This window comes from Chrysemys picta, chromosome 3 (assembly GCF_011386835.1).
Source record: "Chrysemys picta bellii isolate R12L10 chromosome 3, ASM1138683v2, whole genome shotgun sequence".
Classification (NCBI taxonomy): domain Eukaryota; kingdom Metazoa; phylum Chordata; order Testudines; family Emydidae; genus Chrysemys; species Chrysemys picta.
In genome coordinates, this window is record NC_088793.1 from 14,350,532 (window position 1) to 14,370,168 (window position 19,637).

Sequence of the window (19,637 nt, forward strand, 5' to 3'; positions counted from 1 at the left end):
TAAGCGCTGCATTACTGGGTTAGACTAATGGTCCATCTAGCCCAGTATCCTGTCACTGCCAGTGCTAGATGCTTGAGGGGGAGTGTACCAAACAGAGTAATATTGGAAAGATCCACCCCCTGTCTTCCCCTTCTATCTTTTGGTAGTCAGAGGTTGAGGGTCACCCCAGGCATGGGGTTACATCCCTGATTATCTTGTCTCATAGCCATTGATGGACCTGTCCTCCATGAACTTATCTAGTTCTTTGAACGCCTTTATACTTTTGGCTATCACAACATCCCATGGCTATGAGTTCCACAGGTTAATTGTGTGGTTGCATGAAAAGGTATTCCTCTTGTTTCCCCAGCTCCAGGTTTTGTACATGTTTTCCCGATACCCAGTCTATACGCCCCACTTTGTTAATTTCACCCCCCTTACGATCCCTAGGTACTGACCCAGCAGTTCCTCCCCACCCTTGGTGATGGCACTCTTCAGATTAGACTGTTCTCAAGCCCCTCCTTTAGCAGTCGCTTAGACAAGCTATTTTATCTTTTAATCTTTCCTCCTTCATTGGTCCCTCCAGCCCCCTCCTCATTTTTCTCGCTCTTTTCCAAGCAATGTTCAATTAGTTAATATCTTTTTGGCAAGAGACCTGCATCTCCTTAGGGGTTTGTACAGCACCAAGCACAGTGGGGACTGCAATCCTGAGCAGGGCTCCTGGGCACTAACACAGCACAGGCAATACTTAGTGACACAGAATAAAACACAGTGGCTCAGGTGTGGCCATGCCTGAGCTGATCAGGGAGGGACCATCATCTGCCGGCTCCAGGATGTGATGCTTGCGAGTACATAACCCCAAATCCAGGGATCTTTTACTGTATGGCATGTCTAATTCACTGCTATCTACCTACGGTACTTATGTGGCCCTCATTACAATAGTATCTGAGCACCTCACATGTAAAACACCTCTGGGAACTGCTATTTTCCCCATTTAACAGATGGGGAACTGAGGCTCACAGAGGCTAAGTGACTTGCCCAGGGTCACACAGGAAATATGTGGCGGAGAAGAGACTTGACTACAGGTCTCCCAAGTCCTAGGCTAGTCTGGTCTCCCTCAACATCTGTGCTTCCCTAGTTTCTCCTTCCCACTGAGTCAAGGCTTATCAACCTTTTTCTCCTGTCTGACTAGTGTTCCCAGAGCTCAATCCTTTGTTACTAAGTTATATGTCAGGGGTTAGCCCTAGATCCATTGACTTCAATGGGCTTTAGATCCGACTCTTAGGATCAGGCTCCGAGCGTTGTTGTAGCTATGCCGCTGTAATGTAGAAAGAACAGCAGTACTTGTGGCACCTTAGAAACTAACACATTTATTTGAGCATAAGCTTTTGTGGGCTACAGCCCACTTCATCAGATGCATAGAGTGACAGAAAGGGTTTTTCCATCACAATCCACCCTCTCGAGAGGCAATAGCTAAGCTGATAGAAGAATTCTTCCATCAACCTAGTTGAGTCTACAGTAGGGGCCAGGTCAACCTAACTACGTTGGGTAGGACACGAAATTTTTCACAGCCCTGAGCGTTGTAGCTAGATTGACCTACGTTTTAGGTGTAGACCAGGCCTTAGTGAAAGAACCTTTGAGTTTCTCTGTTGCTTATTCTAAGCAGCATCCTGTGCTCAGTCTAAACAACACTGTAGGGGTTTTATGGAGAGGAAAGCACAGTCAGTGGCACCAGTTCATCAGGACCTAATAGGGATGTCTGCTTCAGTAGAGCATAAGGCCAGGAATCTGTTCCCTGTGCTGTATGTGACTGGAGGGGGCACTCAATGCTCTAAGTGTCCGGTTTGAAACAGCGCAGCTCCTTCAAACCAGCTGGAGCAGTCAGTCCTTCATCCTTCTTCTAACCCTCCCAGGACAGAATGGGCCAGATCCTTAGCTGGTGTCAATCAGCATTGTTCCACTGAAGCCAATGGCGCTCCGCTGACTTACACCAGCTGGGGAGCTGACCTAGTGGGTTTACTGTGTAGGTCTTTGTGATGACATCTTAAAAACAAAGTGTCTATTTCCAGTTTTTCTAAGCTATTTGCGGTCACCTCTGTCTTCGGTGGCCCCCTCCCATGCATGGCATGACCCCAAACTCATCTGCAAGACCCTACCTGGTCCACATTTAAGTCCCTCTTAACGACCCACTTTTGCCTCGCAGGCTACAGTGAACTGATTGACTTGTACGTCAATTGCCTATTGTTGATCCCGCTCCCCTTACCTTTGTCTGCTTGTCAGTCTGTCCTTAGACTGTCAGCTCTTTAGACAGAGCCCACCCCTACTCCAGTGTTTGGAAAGCGCCTCGGACTTTGGGGTGCTGCCATCAATAAATAAGAATGGATATTAATGAGTCCAGGACACTCTGCGAAGAGTTCTGCCCTGGACCCTTTGGCCAAATTATTCTTGTCCTCCAAATTATCCTCTTTCGGCCTGGCTACTGCTCTCTACCCCAGAAGCAGCTGCATTCCAGTGCTGCTCTGTGTGTGTAACTTGTGAAGCACCTTGAACACTGGCGTCTGAAAGGTGTTCAAAATGTGCTGCATTATCCTTCAATAGGTGTTCGTGTCCATGTTAAAAGGGGAGAAGCCTAGGGCAAGATAATAGGGATGTGAACAGGAAGTCGGTGGGACCTGTGTGGGTTTAATGCCTCTGAAAATAAAGTCAGAGGGGCCCAATCCTCACTAATAGGCTTAATCAGGCTGGTCACATGAATAATGCTCAGCGGGTAAAGGCGGTATGTTTCTAGGACCTCTGGAGGTGGAATAAAGTGGGCTTGGGAGGCAGCATCGCCTAGGCTGCAACTCTGGCGACCTTGCTTCTGTTCCCAGCTCTGCCCCTAGCCTGCTGGGCGATCTTGGGTAAGTCAGTGTCCCGCTCCGTGCCTCAGTTTCCCCGTCTGACCAGCGGGGATCGTGATACTGACCTACTAGGTCGGTGAAGGGGGAGGCTGAACAGTGGGAGGCAGGATTGAAGGCGGGGTGGGTTGAATGCCGGGGGACAGGGAGCCGGGGGAGTAGCTGAGGGACAGGGAGCCGTGTGGGGGGGCGGTAAGGAGCCGAGCCCGGCCGGCCGGCGGAGAGCCAGCCCCACGGGCAGGGACGGGTTAAGCGGGCGGGGGCGGTCGGCGCAGGCGCGGGCCCGGCGCTGCCGAAGTTGTCCGGGCTCCGGGCCGGGAGAAGTTTGCGGCGCTGGGCGGAGGCAGCGGCGGGCGGCCGGGCTGCTCGCTCCGCTCCGGCCATGGCCTTCCGCCGGCGGGCCAAGAGCTACCCCCTCTTCAGCCAGGAGTTCCTGATCCACAACCACGCGGACATCGGCTTCTGCCTGGTGCTCTGCGTGCTCATCGCGCTCATGTTCGAGGTGAGAGCGGGGGGCCCTACCCCCCCGGGGGCACCCCCTGCACCTCTCCCGGGGGCACCCCCTGCAGCTCTCCCGGGGGACCCCCCTGCACCCACCTTGGGCGACTCCCTGGGACCCTTCCCCAGGACTTCGCCCTGTGCACCCTCGGGGTGCTGCCCTCACCACTCTGGGACCCTGCTGCACCCCGTCCTGCAGATGCACCCCGTCCTGCAGATACACCCCAGGCCCTCGCGGTATACTGCCTGCTGCACCCCACGGGACCCTGCTGCACCCCAAGGGACCCCACTTCACTCCTTCCTTGGAGGGGGACCCCTCTGCAGCCCCCTACCATGGGACACTGCACCCCTTCCTAGGGGTATTCTCTGTGCCTCTCCAAGGGACCCCAAGGCAGTCCCTCCAGCTAGGGTGTCCTCCCTGGGGACCCCAATGCACTGCACCCCCCTGGGGGGGTGGATCCCAATGTAATTCCTTCCCAGGGGAGCCTACTACCCCACCCCTATTGGAGGGCTCCCTGAATAGAAGGGTCTCTAGCAGATCCTTTCCTTGTCAGTGGAAGCAAATTCCCACCTCCCATGGTGCTCCCCTGGAGAGTGCACCTTTGCAATGCAGCCCTTCAATGTGTGGGGTAGAAGATGACCCCACCGCATCCTGCCAGGGGGGGGAGCCTCAGTGACTCTGCCTTTCGGCATTACCCCCATTGCGCCCATCATGGGGAGCGCCGTGCACTAAGCCCCCCAGACCCCACCATCCTCCTTTTCCCAGCCCCTTTGTGGGTTAGTTTCCCTCCCCTACACTGCACTTCCTTCCCCCTTTCATTCGCCAGGGATCCTTCCCACTTTTCCTGTCCTCTCCCACCCCCATACACAGCCATCGTCACCCAGGTAACTTCATTTCCCCTCTTCCATACCCCCAGCTGCTTCTGCACTCTGTCCACACCCACAACTCGGACCCCTGCAACTTCCAGTCTCCTCAGTACATCCTTCCCCCTCCCCAGTGCCTCCTTCTCCCCCTCCAGTTTGCAATCTCCATTCCTCTTCCCCCCCCCCCCCCCAGCTCCTCTTAGACCTGAATCAGTGCCAACCAGGAACAAGATTCCCCCCTGGCCTCTAGCTGCTGCCCTCCCTGAGTCTGGTTGAGTGTAGGTGGGCATAGGGGGACACTGACTAGCTACTGCCAGGGGATGGCAGTGCTTGTGGGACCCCTGTCCATGGGGTGGGATAATGTCGTTGTGTCAAGAGACTGAATGATGCCACCCTGCCAGTCTCTGTGTTTGGGCATGGTGCAAGCAGCGTGATGACCGCCTTGCACTCCTCCATTGGGGGGTGGAGGAAAAGAGGTGAGGTCTCCCTGAGCTCTAGCTCCAGGGGAGGGGGACAGCTGGCTCTGGCCAGCATTTTCCCCAGGATTTGGGGATGAGTCGACAGATGGCGTTGGTTTGTGACCCAGAAGTTGGGGGAGCTGATGGGTGAGGGGAAGTTCTGCCCAAACTGCTCCGTTGGGTGTGGCTGGAGTTGAAGTGGAGCGGCTTTAAGGCAGGGGATGTGGGGGGACGTGTTGTGATGGGGTCACAACCTTTTGAGGTTTGGTGGGAAACCCTGCAGTGTCCTGTCATGCTGTGGTTAGCAGGGGAGGGGGCAGTGAGTGCCCACAGCCAGGCCACCTGATGCTGTGATCCTGGCAGCTCTCGAGCTAAGCAGAGCAGGCTAGGTGAGGTCATTCCTTGGCTGGGAGACCTCTGAACAGCCGGTAGGTGCTGCTGGGAATGGTGATGGCAAGTCAAATGGAAGGCTAATGCTCAGTCTGATCCAACGCCCCTGTGCTGCTGGATTTCCCCATCTTTCAGGTGCACTGTGGCCGTGAGATGCAATGTTGGATTTCAGGTGAGGCGCATAACTGAGAGAGTGACTGCTCCTGGCCTTTTAAGACCTGTGGTGCTTCCTGCCAGGATTGGCTGTTGATCTTGGTGTCCTTCCTAAATTCTGGCTTGCGGTGTTACATTTACCTAGATTCCCCCTCTGTGCAGTTCTTTGCCTCCTGTCCTCAGTATAGTGCGGATGGATTGCTGGGCTCTGTCAAAGAGGCACTATCAGATTTTAATTGTTTTTTTTTAATCCCTTATCTAGGTTACCGCTGATATCTTTGATTACCAAAATCAAAAGAAGTTTAAAAATCCAGCCCACTTTTCACCATTTGTGTAGCTTGCTCTGAGTTTCCCGCAGCTGTCGTTACTTCTGTGTTTGTTTATAACCCCTTTCTCGCTCTGGATTCTTGTGTGCCAGCACCTGGTTGCAATGTTTGGGGTGCAAACTCTGCAGGGGAATATGTAAATCCAGACCAAACGGAGGTTTTTTTTAAAGAAGTGGAAACATTTCTATAAATAGGGTTCATTTAAAGAAGAAAAATGGCTTTGCCTGCGGAGGGTGAGAGGCAGTGTTGGTGAAGGACGTCTGCCCCTTCCCTTTCCCTGGGAGGAGGAGTTAATGGTGGTGCAGCTGTCCCTTTCCTTTTCCCATAAGCTAGGATTGCCATCTCTGAGGTACAAAAAACGGGGACATTCGGGATGATCCTGAGCACGTTCCACACAACCAGCTGGCCAGTTTTTGAAGCACCCTGACCGACACCTAGGATAGTTATCTCAAACAGTGACAGTCCTGGGAGAATCTGGCCAGGTGGCAACCCTACTATTGAGGTACTTGGGGTTAGGTATCAGTGGGGGCAACTGGCCTACCATTTTCCACCACCTCCTTTTGTTCCCGCCCTCCCCAGCGTTGCCCCTTTCCTGGAGGGAGTTGTGATCCTGACCTTAGAGAAATGTCTTGATGGAGGAGAGCAGTGCCCCCTCCCAGGCCACACGGTCCCCAGTGCTCCTTTCCCCATGCTGGGGGCATCTTCCCCGCCAGCAACCCCTGAGCTCGCCAGGAGCCTCGTTCTTCCTCTTTCCAGAGACATCCCAGAAGCCTGAGGTGCTCTCCTGCCTCCCTCCAGCCAGCCCCCACCTGAGGGAACCCCACGAAACCTTAGACACCAGTGTCCACTCCTCCTGTGGGAGGGGGAGTTATTTATCTGCCCCTCCCCAGTACATATGATAACAATGGAACCCCTGGTAGTGGGAGAGGAGCAGACGCTTCGCCTCTTCCAAGCCTGGCATCAGGGCTCTTCCTCCCTGTCCCTAGCAGGGAGAGCAGGCTCCTTGCAGCCCCAGTGCTTTGCATAGAAATGTCAGGAATGTGGAGCTTCCCCCCCCCAACCCCCCTTCCCAGCTTTCTCCTCTCTTTCCTCTCCTCTTTCAGGGGAGGAGACGGGATAGGGAGGGGGCTGAGGATTCTTGCCGAACAACTCAGCCCTTCAGGCTTGCTCCATACATGGAGTCTGGCCAGCCTGGCACCTCAGGGGCGGGCGTGCTTCTGCGGTCAGTCTGAACCATGTGTGTGTGATAGAACCGTGTCCCTCCCGGGCCCCCAGCCGAGTGCCACGTTTCAGGGCAAATGGGAGACGAGATGGAAGGTGGTGGTGGGGCGGAGAACTCCTCGGAGAAGCGGGAAACCCGTTTCCTTAATTAAAAAAACAAAACAAAATTTAAAAAAAGACGGTTTCTCCCTCCCTTGCATTGCAATGCACTGAATGAACAAGTAGTTTTCAGTACATAGAAATCTTAATGTCTTTAAAGGAAACATCTAAATTAGAGCCAGAAAGGCCAGCTGGCTGGGGTATAAATTCCAAAACCACATGCAAATGCTGCAGAGTTGGACACACCGGCTGCAAGTTTCAGAGTTGTACTTTCAAAACAAAACAAAACAAGCAGTGACTTTGAGCTGGAGGGGGTTTTGTCTCCCACTAACACAGCAGGCCGAGGGTTTGCCCTTTATTGTTGCTGGTGTTCACTTTACCGAACTTTCTTTCTCTAGGGCTCTGTCTACCCTGGCACTTTTGTCAGTATAACTTTGCCAGTGTGGACAGTGCTATGTCTTTGGGAGAGCGTCTCCCGACGACATTGCTACTGCTGCTTGTTGGAGGTGGTTTAATGATGTCCACGGGAGAACTCTCTCCCATCAGCATAGAGAGGCTACACAGGAGATCTTACAGCGGTACAGCTGTGCGGCTGTAAGCTGTCTAGTGTGGACATGGCCTTAGCCTCAGGGCTGCGTGTGGAATAAGCTCGTCTGGGCTCTCTTTAGAAAAAGCTGATGAATTTTTGCACAGTTGGACAATGTCAGCTTGACTGTCCTGGTGACGGGACTTGTCTGCGTTGGTATTTTCATTAATGTCCCACCGTTGAGGCTGCACTAGTCAGAATCCTTGTGTAGACAGGGCATTGTTACCATCTAGACCTCAGAAGAAAATTGTTAGAAGAACCTAAATGATGCTTTTGAGAGAGCGGGTGGGTGAGGTAATATCTGTTATTGGACCAGCTTCTGTTGGTGAGAGAGACACGCTTTTGAGCTACACACAGTTCTTCTTCAGGTCTGGAAAAGGTACTCTGAGCTTTTCAGCTAAATACAAGATGGAAGAGATTGTTTAGCATCAGTGGTTAGCTCACATTCTAAGGAACTATTCAAGGTGAAGTAGCCCATTAATACATCTGCAGTCATAGGGAAAAAAAGCGGAGTTAGTGGGTTACAGATTGTTATTAGAAGCCCTAAATCCATGATTTTCAGTGTGTAGTGGAGTTATGCATTTAAGCTCCCAGGCTTGTCTTTGGAAAGTGTTGTGCAGGTTTCGTTCAAGGATGCGGACTGATGGGTCAGATGTAGAGCGATGGCTCTGTGAAAAGTGGTCACCCACAGCTGCTGGGGTGTTTGTCTTTTATCATTTTCCTGTGAGAGTTCATTCAACGTAGGTGCCTTGGATAATTTTACTCCCTCATCTAGACCTGCACTGAGACAACACAGTAATAAAAACACCCGTGTCCTCTCTACACTGGAGCTGCCACAACGGAGGAGAATCGAAGAAGAATGTTAGTGTAGGGACAGTCCAGGCAGAGTCCATATTAGCGTAAAGGAGACCTGTGACGGGACAAAAATGGTTTTATTCTTTTGTTCTTTTTTTCTTTTTGATATACAGAGAGAATTTGAAGTGTGTTTTGTGCTGGAAATGTTGGCCTTGTATCCCCTGCTTTCTCCCCAACCCTCTACAAGGGTCTATAGATGTCTGGAGAACTTGTAAGATTAGAACGTGTGACATACCATGCAAATGAAACCTGCTTAAATGGGAAGGGAAGAGAGGGTCGCAACACACCTACTCTCCACCTTCGCCTGTCCCAGTGACCTCACACCCTCCTGATCTCCTTTCACTTCTTCTCTTCAACTTCTCCCCTTTTACTGCTGCCTTTCATAGTACAAGTATGCTATGGTCCCCACACCCTTGAGCTGTGCCTGCACATACGGCAGCATGTAGAATACAGGCACTACTTGTGTTTCTGTGTCGCAATGAAAGGCTCCAGCCACAGGGAGCTGCTGGGGCCTTTTCCCACGGCAGGAAAAGGCTGTGGTAGTGGGGCAGTATCCTGAAAAATACTAGCGTAGAGGTGGGAGGCACTGCTTGGGCGTGCAGGTAGATACGCTGGAAGTTCAAACGTGTATGGCGTTCTGCTTGCTTAAGCCGTGTCTCACCTTCTAAACTGCTATTTAGAGCCCTTCTAGCTGGGAGTGGGGTGTCTGTATTTTACACACCTCTGTAAGTGTAGATGTACTTTTAGAAAGTCATTTGTTGGCCCCAACTGCCTCTTACTATCACATCATCGCCTTTGTACCCTTCACACCTGAACCCACAGCATGCACAGGCAGCACCTCCAGTTCCTGTCTTGCATCCTGGATCCCCTGGGTCTCTATGTCCCACTTCAACTGCTGTCACAGAGGTTTCTAATGGCCTCTTCCTGGCCAGGGGAGTCCTCAGACTCTGGTCCAGCCCCCTAAACTGCTGCTTTTGGCTGCGTCAGTCATACCCCCCCCCCCCCCTTGACGTCTTGTCCTCCCTTGGTTTTTGTTGTGGCTCTGTCCTTTCTTGGTTCTCCTCCGACCTCTCTGATTGGAGTCTCTTTTCATGGGTGCTTCTCCCCCTTCCCACTCTGGTGAGGTGCCTCAGGGCTCTGCCCTTGCCCCCCCCCCCTCGCTTTACAGCCTCTCCTTGTGAGATCTGATCAGTGATCTTTGCCGGAATGACGTCTCTCTCCACTCCTGCCCTGCCTCCCTTGCTCCTGCCCTGTGTCTCTGCCTATCTCTGACAATTCCAGCATCCCTGACTGTGCATGGCTAAAGCTGAGCTGGTGATCTCTTTCCAAAGCCGCCTTTACCCCTCCTCTCCTCCCCCCAGTCTTGATCATCATCATTGCTCAGACCCACAACCCGGGTAGCCCCTTTGACTCCTTGTTTCCTTTCTCACCCCGCGCAGGCATGCTGCTTCCATGTCCTGCCGCTTGCTGCTCCATGACATTTCTAAGATCCGCCCTACGTCTGCTAGTGTCGGAGACTGTTTGCGTGGTGGAGTCTCCCCACCAGGGATGGGTGAATGCAGGCCGCAGGGGCTTTGAGCAACCTTTGGGCCATGCGTTAGGCCTTCCTCAGGCTGGTGTGGCCTGTGGTGGAGCTCAGAGAGCATCATCTACAGAGCCCTTCTAGACTGTAGTGGCCAGAGCTCAGATCAAAGCAGAGCGTCTCAAGCTCTCTCCTAGGCCACACCGCTAGATGCTGCCCTTAGCTGGCGAAAGGTTTGGCACTCCTGCTGTCTGGCAATACAGACGTGGAGAGACTGAAGGAAATGTCAGAACCTGCCTCACAATAGACCATTTCCTGTAGGGAAGGATTTCTCTGGGCTCACGGAGGCTGTGAATGTGTGACTGTGACTTAACCATTTCCTTCCAAATCTGCAGCTGGCACACTTCTGACCTAGATAGCCGCCGTTGTGTGTTTGCGAGGGCCTGTGGAGTTGTCTGCTCGCAGGTGGTGAGCTACTATCCGGCCGCAGTCCTTGCTGCCCTAAAGCTTGCTGTGTAGCTCTGTGCTGCTTAGGCCTCAGCTGAAGTATTGTATCCAGTTGTGGGTACCACATTTCAGGAAAGATGTGAACAAATTCGCGAAAGGCCCGAGAAAAATGCAACAAAAATAATTAAAGGTCTAGAAAACATGACCTGTGAAGGAAGATTGAAAACATTTAGTATGTTTAGCGTGGAGAAGAAAAGACTGAGGGGGACATAACAGTTTTCAAGTATGTAAAATGTTGTTACAAGGAGAAGGAAGAAAAATTGTTCTCCTTAACCTCTGAGGATAGGACAAGAAGCAATGGGCTTAAATTGAAGCAAGGGAGGTTTAGGTTGGACATTAGGGAAAAACTGCCTAACTGTCCGGGTGATTAAGCGCTGGAACAAATTGCCTACGGAGGTTGTGGAATCTCTGTCATTGGAGGTTTTTAAGAGCAGGTTAGACCAGTGGTTCTCAACCTATTTACCACTGTGGGCTGCATATGCAGCTCTCTGTGTTACGTGGGCCGCATCCACACAATATATATATACACTACCTGTATGGCCCTAAGGATGTCACACGGGCCGCTGCTGCATGCTGATTGGACTACAAGCGGGCCGCAGGTTGAGAACAACTGGGTTAGACAAACATCTGTCAGGGATGGTCTAGTTATTACTTAGTCCTGCCTTGAGTGCAGGGAACTGGACTAGATGGCCTCTCGAGGTCCCTTCCAGTCCTACATTACTATGATTCTATGAACATGGTGGCTAATACAACTCTGAACAGCTGTACAGCATTTCACACATAAAGTACTGTGAGTATCAACTTCTTAGGGCCTGACCCTGCAACTCCTCTTCACACACACAGCTTCTATTGATTTCAGTGGGAAATCCCTGTGCAAAGCGCACTTTGTAACCAAGGCCCTGCCTTGGCAGGTCAGACTAGTGCCCTTTGTAGCCTGGTATTCTGTCTTGGACAGTGGGCAGTTGCCAAATGGCGAAGAAGGACAGTGCAGCAGTTAGAGCACTAGCCTAGGAGTCGGGAGATCTGAGTTCAAGTCTCTGCTCCACAAAAAGGTTTGTGTAACTCACTTAGCCTCTCTGTGCCTCTGTTTCCCATCTAAAATGGGGATAATAGTGCTTCCCCCACTTCACAGGAGTGTTGTGAGGATAAATACATTAAAGATTGAGGCGCTCTGTGACAGGAGCCTGGTAAGTCCCTTACTAGGTAGATGCCTTTGAGCATGGACTGGACACCATGCTATACAATGTACTGTAGGTAGAGCCTTCCCAAATTCGCAGTCCGTTTTGGTAAATTTCATGTCATAGCATTTTTAAAATGTCATGGTTTTAGATAGTTAAATCTTAAATTTCAGTGTTGTCACAAAGCATGAATATGTATTTAAAAATATAACCATGTAAAGCCCTTAAAAAAACAACAAGGAGTCTGGTGGCACCTTAAAGACTAACAGATTTATTTGGGCATAAGCTTTCGTGGGTAAAAAAACCTTACTTCTTGGGTTTTTGACCCACGAAAGCTTATGCCCAAATAAATCTGTTAGTCTTTAAGGTGCCACCAGACTCCTTGTTGTTTTTGTGGATACAGACTAACACGGCTACCCCCTGATACATGTAAAGCCCTTAAGTCAGCATTTCTCAAACTGGAGGTCCCGACCCAAAAGGGGGTTGCAAGGCTATTGTGTCAGGGCCACGGTATTGCCACTTTTACTTCTGCGTTACTTTCAGAGCTGGGCAGGCAGAGAGCGGCAGCTGCTGGCCAGGTGCCCAGCTCTGAAGGCAGAGCCGCCACCCACAGCAGCACAGAAGTAAGAGTGCCATGGTATGGTATCGCCACCCTTATTTCTGCGCTGCAGCCTGCAGCGGTGCTGCCTTCTGAGCTGTGCCCCTGGCTAGCAGCCGCCACTTTCTGGCCGCCCAGTTGTGAAGGCAGCGCAGAAGTATGGGTAGCAATACCGTGACACCTTCTCTTCCCCCCCACACACAACTAGACCAGTTTCATGATCTGTGCCGTGTTTTTCATGGCTGTGAATTCAGTAGGACCCTAACTATAGGGAACAGTCTTGTCTTGGCAGTGAGATGGAGCACGTGATCTACTATAGGCTTCTCCATCTGTCGCTTCTAGGATGAAGGCTGATGTGATGAAAATATTGTTTTGGATTGAACCCAGTTTCAGTCCCCTCTTAATTCATGTTGGATCTGGTTCCCGTCCAGACCGATGGTGTGAAAGTTGGTGTGAGAGTCAGAAAGCAGCGCTGGATTTTCTATAGCTCCTGGCTTCTTTGGCAAGCCGTCTAAATGGGATTCTACTCCTGTCCGGGGTCAGTGCAGGAAGCTACAGGACAGCCCACGCTTTGAAAAGACCTGCTTTCTCATTCTAAAAGTAAATCAAAGTGACGGCAAAGAATCACTTCCACTATTTTACTGATTAAAATTACCCCATATTTAAATTAAAATAAGTTCTCTTTATCCAAGCCCCAAATTGCTTTTATTTCACTGGCATTTTTAAGCCATGTTCTAGCAACAAATGAAACTTAAAAAGGATTTGATTTGCAATGCCAGTGTTATGACATGGATGATTGCACCACCAGTTGCTCTTGCTTTGACCAGGTTATCCTTGATAATACCAAACTCTCACACAGTGTCTTTCATCCCTTGATCGACAAAGCACTTTACTGAGGAGGTCAGTATCATTATCCGCATTTTACAGATGGGGAAACTGAGGCACAGGGTGATTATGTGAATTGCCCAAGGTCACCCAACAGGCCAGTGGCAGAGCTGAGAATCGAACCCCTATTTCCTGAGTCCCAGTCCAGGGCCTTCTCTTCTGGCTTGCAGAGCTGTAGACATTTATGGTAATAAAATCTTGCTGACTTGTGTTAAATTCCTATTTGTCTCAAACTGTTCAGATAAGCTTGTTGCTAAAGCACACTTGGGAGGTGCAGCAATGCTACTTTGTATAACCTGTACTCACTAAACTTGGACACTTCCCATGCCTTGAAAGTAGGTGGTTTTAGTTAGTCTAAACCAAAAGCACATCTGGATTCTAGGGTTACCACACAGCTTGGTAGGAGGAGAGATGAAACTATTTTACCCAGAGCCGATAAAGGTCAAGTTGCAATGCTTTTTCCTGTATTCTTGTTCCCATCCTTGTTTGGAACGTTCACCGCCGTCATGGTCCTGAATCCTGATCTCCCAAATATGACCCTGCCAAAGGGAGGAGGCTGACAAATGAGCTCCTGTTTCCAGACTAATACTAAATATACTCTGCCCTATTATAGCACCCTCCACGAAAAGCTCTTAAAATGCCGTACAAACAGTAACGAATGAAGCCTCACAATAGCCCTTTGTTGTAGGGTAGTGTGTCATCTGTGTCTGATGGACAGGGAAACCGGAGAACACAGAGGTGAAGTGACCTGGCCAGGGTTGCAGAGTTTGTGGCGGAGCTGGGATTAGAACCTAGATCTCCTAGTGCGGTGGGAATAAGTAAAAGGGAAATGCGTGGTAGACGAACAGTTGTATGTTAAAATAGGCAGGTATATTTGGACAGTGTGTTGTGAATCAGATGCTAAAAAAAAGCCCTCCTTTTTATCCTTGAGCCTCAGCGTTCAAATCTGGGAGTCCAAATTATGTGCAGGTCCTATTCTGATGCATCTGGAATGTACTTTGGATTAACAGGTGTTTATTTTTGTTTCAATGGGCACTCAAGCCCTCAGAGGACAACATTAGGAAGCAATGTGTATATTTTTTAAATTGTGTGACAAACCTCTCATATGAACAGAAATATTTTAATGCTGTAAGGAGGCTGTGGAATCTCTGTCATTGGAGGTTTTTAAGAACGGGTTAGAAAAACACCGGTTACAGACATTCTAGATAATACTTAGTCCTGGTTCAATGCACGGGACTGGACTAGATGTAGGGTCACCAGATGGCCCAATATTATAGGGACAGTCCTGATTTGTGGGTCTTTTTCTTATATAGGCTCCTATTAACCCCCCCCCGTGTCCCGATTTTTCACATTTGCTGTCTGGTTACCCTAACTAGATGACATATGAAGGTTCCCTTCCAGTCTTGCATTTCTATGATTTATTTCTCAGCAAACTTCCGGGGCAGGGCCAGGTTTATGCATTTAAAGGTGTTGTAAACCAAACCCAATAGCCCGTGAGCTGCGGACAAGTATGTGGGCACACCTGAAAGTGAAACTAACCGGGTTCTGACTAGAAACTTTTGTCAGTTTCACTTTTGATTTTGCTGCATGACCTGCAAAGTGCCAACAGCTTGAACAATGAAGTACATGGGGTCAGGATTTTAAGATGTCCGATTAAGACCTATTAAAGGGACCTGGTTTTCTGAGGGGGAGGGGATGCCCTTTAATAGGTCTGTTTTGGATGCTCAGAATCTCTAGTCACATCTAAAAATCTTGACATTTTAAAATTCCAGCTTTAATAATCCAAGGTATGTCAGTAACAGGGCCATGAATTATTGATATATGGAGCTGCACGTGCTCTAGGTTCTCTTCTAAAGGGGGGGAAAGGGCATCCCAGCATTTATCTGAGATAAGCAGCTCCCACACTAAGAATTATTTTGACTTCATTCACTCTCATTTATAAGTAAACAGGTGGGCTGTGCGTTGTGACTATACGTCTTCAAATACTTGTCATAAGAATTGTGCGGTGTTCCTTTTAATTTTTGGATCCCATTATCCCATTCACTTCCCTATGGCATGTTGAGTAGTTCCCAATGTGAAGTTTCTCTAATACTGGCAGTGCTGTATTTGCCAGAGGTGACTGTACCCCTCCCCATGCTGAATTTTTCTTCTTGGCCCAGATATTCTCCTTAGCTGCACAAGAAGCTGCTATTCTGACATCCTCACAAGGTTTTGATTTGTTGCACCATTTGCCAAGGATGGCGCTTGTTGCATTGGACACAAAGGGTGTTGAAGGCTATTCTAGCGTGTGGCCCCCCCTTGCCAAGGGTTCTGCTAGATGCAAGCAACTGAGGGCATGTCTACGCTGAACAAACAGTGCCACAGCAGAGAGTCTGAGTCCAGGTCTACATACTAGGGATCACGCTGCAGGGCTAAAAGTAGCAGTGTAGATGTTCCTGCTCAGGCTCTGAGATACACCCCCTCGCCGGGTTTCCATGCCTCCGGTCCGAGTGGGAACGTTATACTGCTATTTTTAGCCCCGTAGCACAAGCCCCATGAGTCTGCGTGTGTAGACCTAGGTTCTGAGGCTTACTGCTGCAGGCTTTTTTGTTTTGTTTTGTTTGCAGTGTAGACATACTGAGTGACTGTTGGATGCCAGCCTAGTGCTAGGATTGGGGTTTTAATGTCACCAGTTTAGGCTCTCATTGGATCAGGTGTCAGTATCGTATTCACAGGAGCAGATTCCCGTCTGAGTGACTGGGAGATTAAAACCCATCTGGCTAGTAGCTGGAGTAGGGCAGGAGGGCTGTAATTTGCACAGCATTCGGGAAGCTTCGTTTTGGCTAATGCCGTCCCTAACCCTTGCAAACAGTTCTGTGCAAACAGTAGCTCCTCTCCCATCCGCTTGCTCATTACTCATTCCCCTAATCTGACTGTTCTCCACGTCACCAGCTGGCATTGCACTCGATGGATTCCAAACTCCAGCTGGTGCCAGTGTGTTTACGCAGGCAGCAGGAGAGCCTGGCAAACGGCCCGCGGCCAAGTTGCTGCACAGCCTTGCAAAGAGAGCGCAAGGTAAAGGCATCTTGGAGATGAGACACCGGTTTATGTTCTCGCCTGTAGTGCCTGTGAGGGAGGCGGGGCTGGGCTGCTGTTCCTGTGCTAAAGGGAAGGTGGTTTGGTGTCTATTTCTCAAGATGGTCCCAGGCTGAGGGTGGTGGTGATGGTTTAACATCTGTATGGTGGTAGCACCTGGAAGCCAAACAGCTATGGCGGTGGGTGCTGCATAGACAGACAGCACATGACCGTCACTGTCCTAAAGAGCCGACAACCAAGAGGTGAGATTTTCAAAAGAGTGTAAGTGACTTAGGGTACGTCTACACGGCAACCAGGGATGTCCTTTCCAGCTCAGGTAGATGTACTTGTGCTAGCTTTCATCAGGCTAATGGACTCCCAATAGTAGTTTGGCCGATGGCTACATGGGCAGTGACGCGGGTTGGCTGCCCGAGTACATACCCAGTGTGTGAGGGGTGCAGCTAGCCTGTCCCATCACCCACGTAACTCCAGCGCTACTGCTATTTTTGGCTCACTATCTGGATCAAAGCTAGTGTGTGTACATTTACCCAAGGCAGAAGTGACACCCCCTGGCTGCAGTGTCAATGTACCCTTAGGAGCACAAGTTCCTGGGAGGGCTTTAACTTCCCCAAGTCCCTGGGGCTGGGGCTCCTAAATGACTTAGGGTGGTTTGATAAGCCCATTCCAGACCCCGTTGATATTCAGTGAGATTTAGGTGTCTCACTCCCTTCGTCTCTGAAAGTCCCAGTCTACAAGATGAGACATAAGAGGTAAATGAGACAAGCAGGCTGAGGTGAAGGATTCTGGGTATAACACAAATCCTAGGATGTGCCTAATTCGTGGCCAGCTTTGAGCTAATTGCAACTTGCCACCTGCAGTCTGATCTTTCCCTCTCTGGTGCTGTCTTCCTCTTTGGATCCACCAGTACCTCCCAAGTGACTTACAAAGGGTCTGGTTCTTTCTTTTCTACTTCAAGGACTTAGAAAAAGCTGTCACCAGCGCCGCCAGGTTCTGCGTGCCCATCTTTGGACCAAATAGTTTTACAGTTGCTGTTTCTATTATAAATTTCTTTTATTGGACACTTAATGCGGTTCATCCTAATGCTTTGCAAACACCAGTGCTTGCCATGCCCCTGTGAGTTTGGGAAGTCTTATTCCCATTTTACTGATGGGGAAACTGAGGCACAGAGCAGTTGTGACTTGCCCAGAGGCACAAAGCCAGGGCTAGAGCTCCTGAGTTCCTGTTTCACTGTCCTGTGCGTGGGCCAATAGATCACGCCCCTCTGTCTGCACAATACCCTGGATTATGTTAAACAGCATATGGCAGTACACTGGGTGGTGTAAATATTGGTGCCAGTCCTGCTCTAAATGAAATTATCCAGCCACATCAGCTCATACACGGGGTCAAATACTGGGGTGACCTCACTGTGATGGGTACACACTGTTATGACTGAGCAGAATTTGACACTCTAATTTACATGTGGCCAGCAGGACATTACAGGTGTCCTGTTAAATACCCCTTTTGCCTGCCAATGGTGCATGTAGCCTGTCTATACAGCCATGTATTCATCTTGCTGAAGTCCTGATTGTCCTTTCTCCATTCTCTCTGCTTGCTTGTTACGTGCATTTTGTTTCAGTTTAGATTGCAAGCACTTTGGGATCTGAGTGTGTCTGCACAACCCCCAACATGATGGGGCTCTGGTCTCAGGGCTTCTCTACACTTAAGATGCTACAGTGAGGCATCTGCTATAGTCCTTCAGTGTAAAAAACACTAGCCATCCAGATAGGAGGGGTTGTTCCATCGACACAGGTAATCCACTTCCCTGAGAGGTGGTAGCTAGGTCGATGGAGGAATCCTTCTGCCAACCTAGCACTGTCTACATGGGACATAGGTCGGCTTAACGCTGCTGCTCAGGGATGGGATTGTTCACACCCCTGACCAACGTAGTTAAACCGACGGAACTTTCTGGTGTAGACCAGGCCTCAGTCTTTAAATCAAGACTGGAGGTGCTTCTAGACCGAAATGCCCTCGTTCAGCCCCACCACTTTGGGCTCTGAGCAGGAATCGGGGTGGGGGAGTGAAATGATGATGGCCTGTGTTCTGCAGTTTAGATCAGTGGTCTCAAACTCACGGCCCGTGGGCCATCTGCGGCTTGCGAACCTCCCCAATGTGGCCCGTGGGGCTCCAGCAGTTTTGGGGCCGGGTCTCTCCCTGTGCTCCACCTGTTGCCCCCGAGTGCTCCCCTCCCCCCCAGGTGATTTAAAATGTCCTGGGGCCCTGGCAGTGCAGCGGAGCTGAGCGGCATCTGCCAGCTCGCTCCACGTGTCTATTGGCCCCTCCCTGCGGCCCTGGGGCAGGGCTGTGCCTCCGCGTGCTGCCCCCACCTCAAGTGCCCCTGCAGCCAATGGGAAGTTGCAGGGGCGGTGCCCCCTGGCCCACCCCGCTTTGGAGCCCCAGGTAAGCACCGCACCCTGAACCCCCTCCTAGAGCCTGCACCCCCATCCCCTTCCCACACACCCCCTCCTACCCCCAAACTCCCTCCCCAAGCCGGCACCTCCATCCCCTTCCCGTCCACAAACTCCCTCCAAGAGCTTGCACCCCCTCCCCGCACCCCCTCCCCACACATCTCCAGCCCCCAAACTTCCTCCCAGAGCCTGCAACCCCCCCGCCCTCCTCCTGCACCCCCACCCTCCTCCTGCACCCCCACCCCCCAGCCCAGAACCTGCACCCAGCACCCAAACTCCATCCCAGAGCCTGCACCCCTACCCCCTCCCTGCCCCAAAACTCCATCCCAGAGCCTGCACCCTCTTCCCACACACCCCAAGCCCCCAAACTCCTCCCAGAGCCTGCACCTCTCCCTTCTCCTCCCTCCCAGAGCCTGCACCCTTCCCCTTCCTCCTACACCCCCACCCCTTGCCCCAGCTCAGAGCCTGCACCCAGCATCCAAACTCCCTCCCAGAGCCTGCACCCCAATATCCTACCCAGACCACCTCCCTCACCCAAACCCCCTCCTAGAGCCTTAGGCAGGTGGGGGGCGGAGTTTTGGGGGGCGGGTTCTGGGCGTCATGAGTGACATTATTGGCTGGCTGGGAGGATTCGAGGACTGGCACTGGCCCTAAGGTAAACTGAGTTTGAGACCCCTGGTCTAGATGATGAGTGGGTTGTTCTGGCCTTAAAATTTTATTTGCCCTGAGAGGGCACAGCTAATCTTGCCAATTAGGTTAAACAGTGGTTCCAATTGTATTATTCCAGTGACTTCATTGTTATTAATCTGGGCGCTTCCGGGTCAGTGGAGACCATAGAGAGCAGAGTTTAGTTTTAATTTGTAACCACATCTGGAATGGTTTGAAGCCTTCGTGTGAAGTTAGTGCCAGTGGTGGGTATCCGAACGAACGCTCCAGAGGCTTCGGTCCTCTGTGCATAGAGCATGTACAGTAAAAGCAGCAACAGTGCAAGCTTCCTCCCCACTTGGGAGCGAGAAGCAGTACTCAGGGTATGAACTTTGACCCTGCTAGTGCCCCAAGGCAACTTCACAGTCACACTAAAGAAAACCAGAGTAACCCAATGAAT

At 50.8% G+C, this 19,637-nt stretch overlaps 1 protein-coding gene across 1 annotated transcript in view; it reads left to right on the forward strand.

Moving 5' to 3' along the window:
- The first annotated feature begins 3,137 nt into the window (after positions 1-3,137).
- The window catches only part of TRAM2 (translocation associated membrane protein 2), a 54,654-nt gene continuing 38,154 nt past the window's right edge, over positions 3,138-19,637 (forward strand). Inside the window, exon 1 of the mRNA XM_008163101.4 lies at positions 3,138-3,375. Within this exon, the coding sequence (XP_008161323.1) occupies positions 3,256-3,375 (120 nt within the window). The 5' untranslated portion in view covers positions 3,138-3,255. The remainder of the gene's footprint in view (positions 3,376-19,637) is intronic.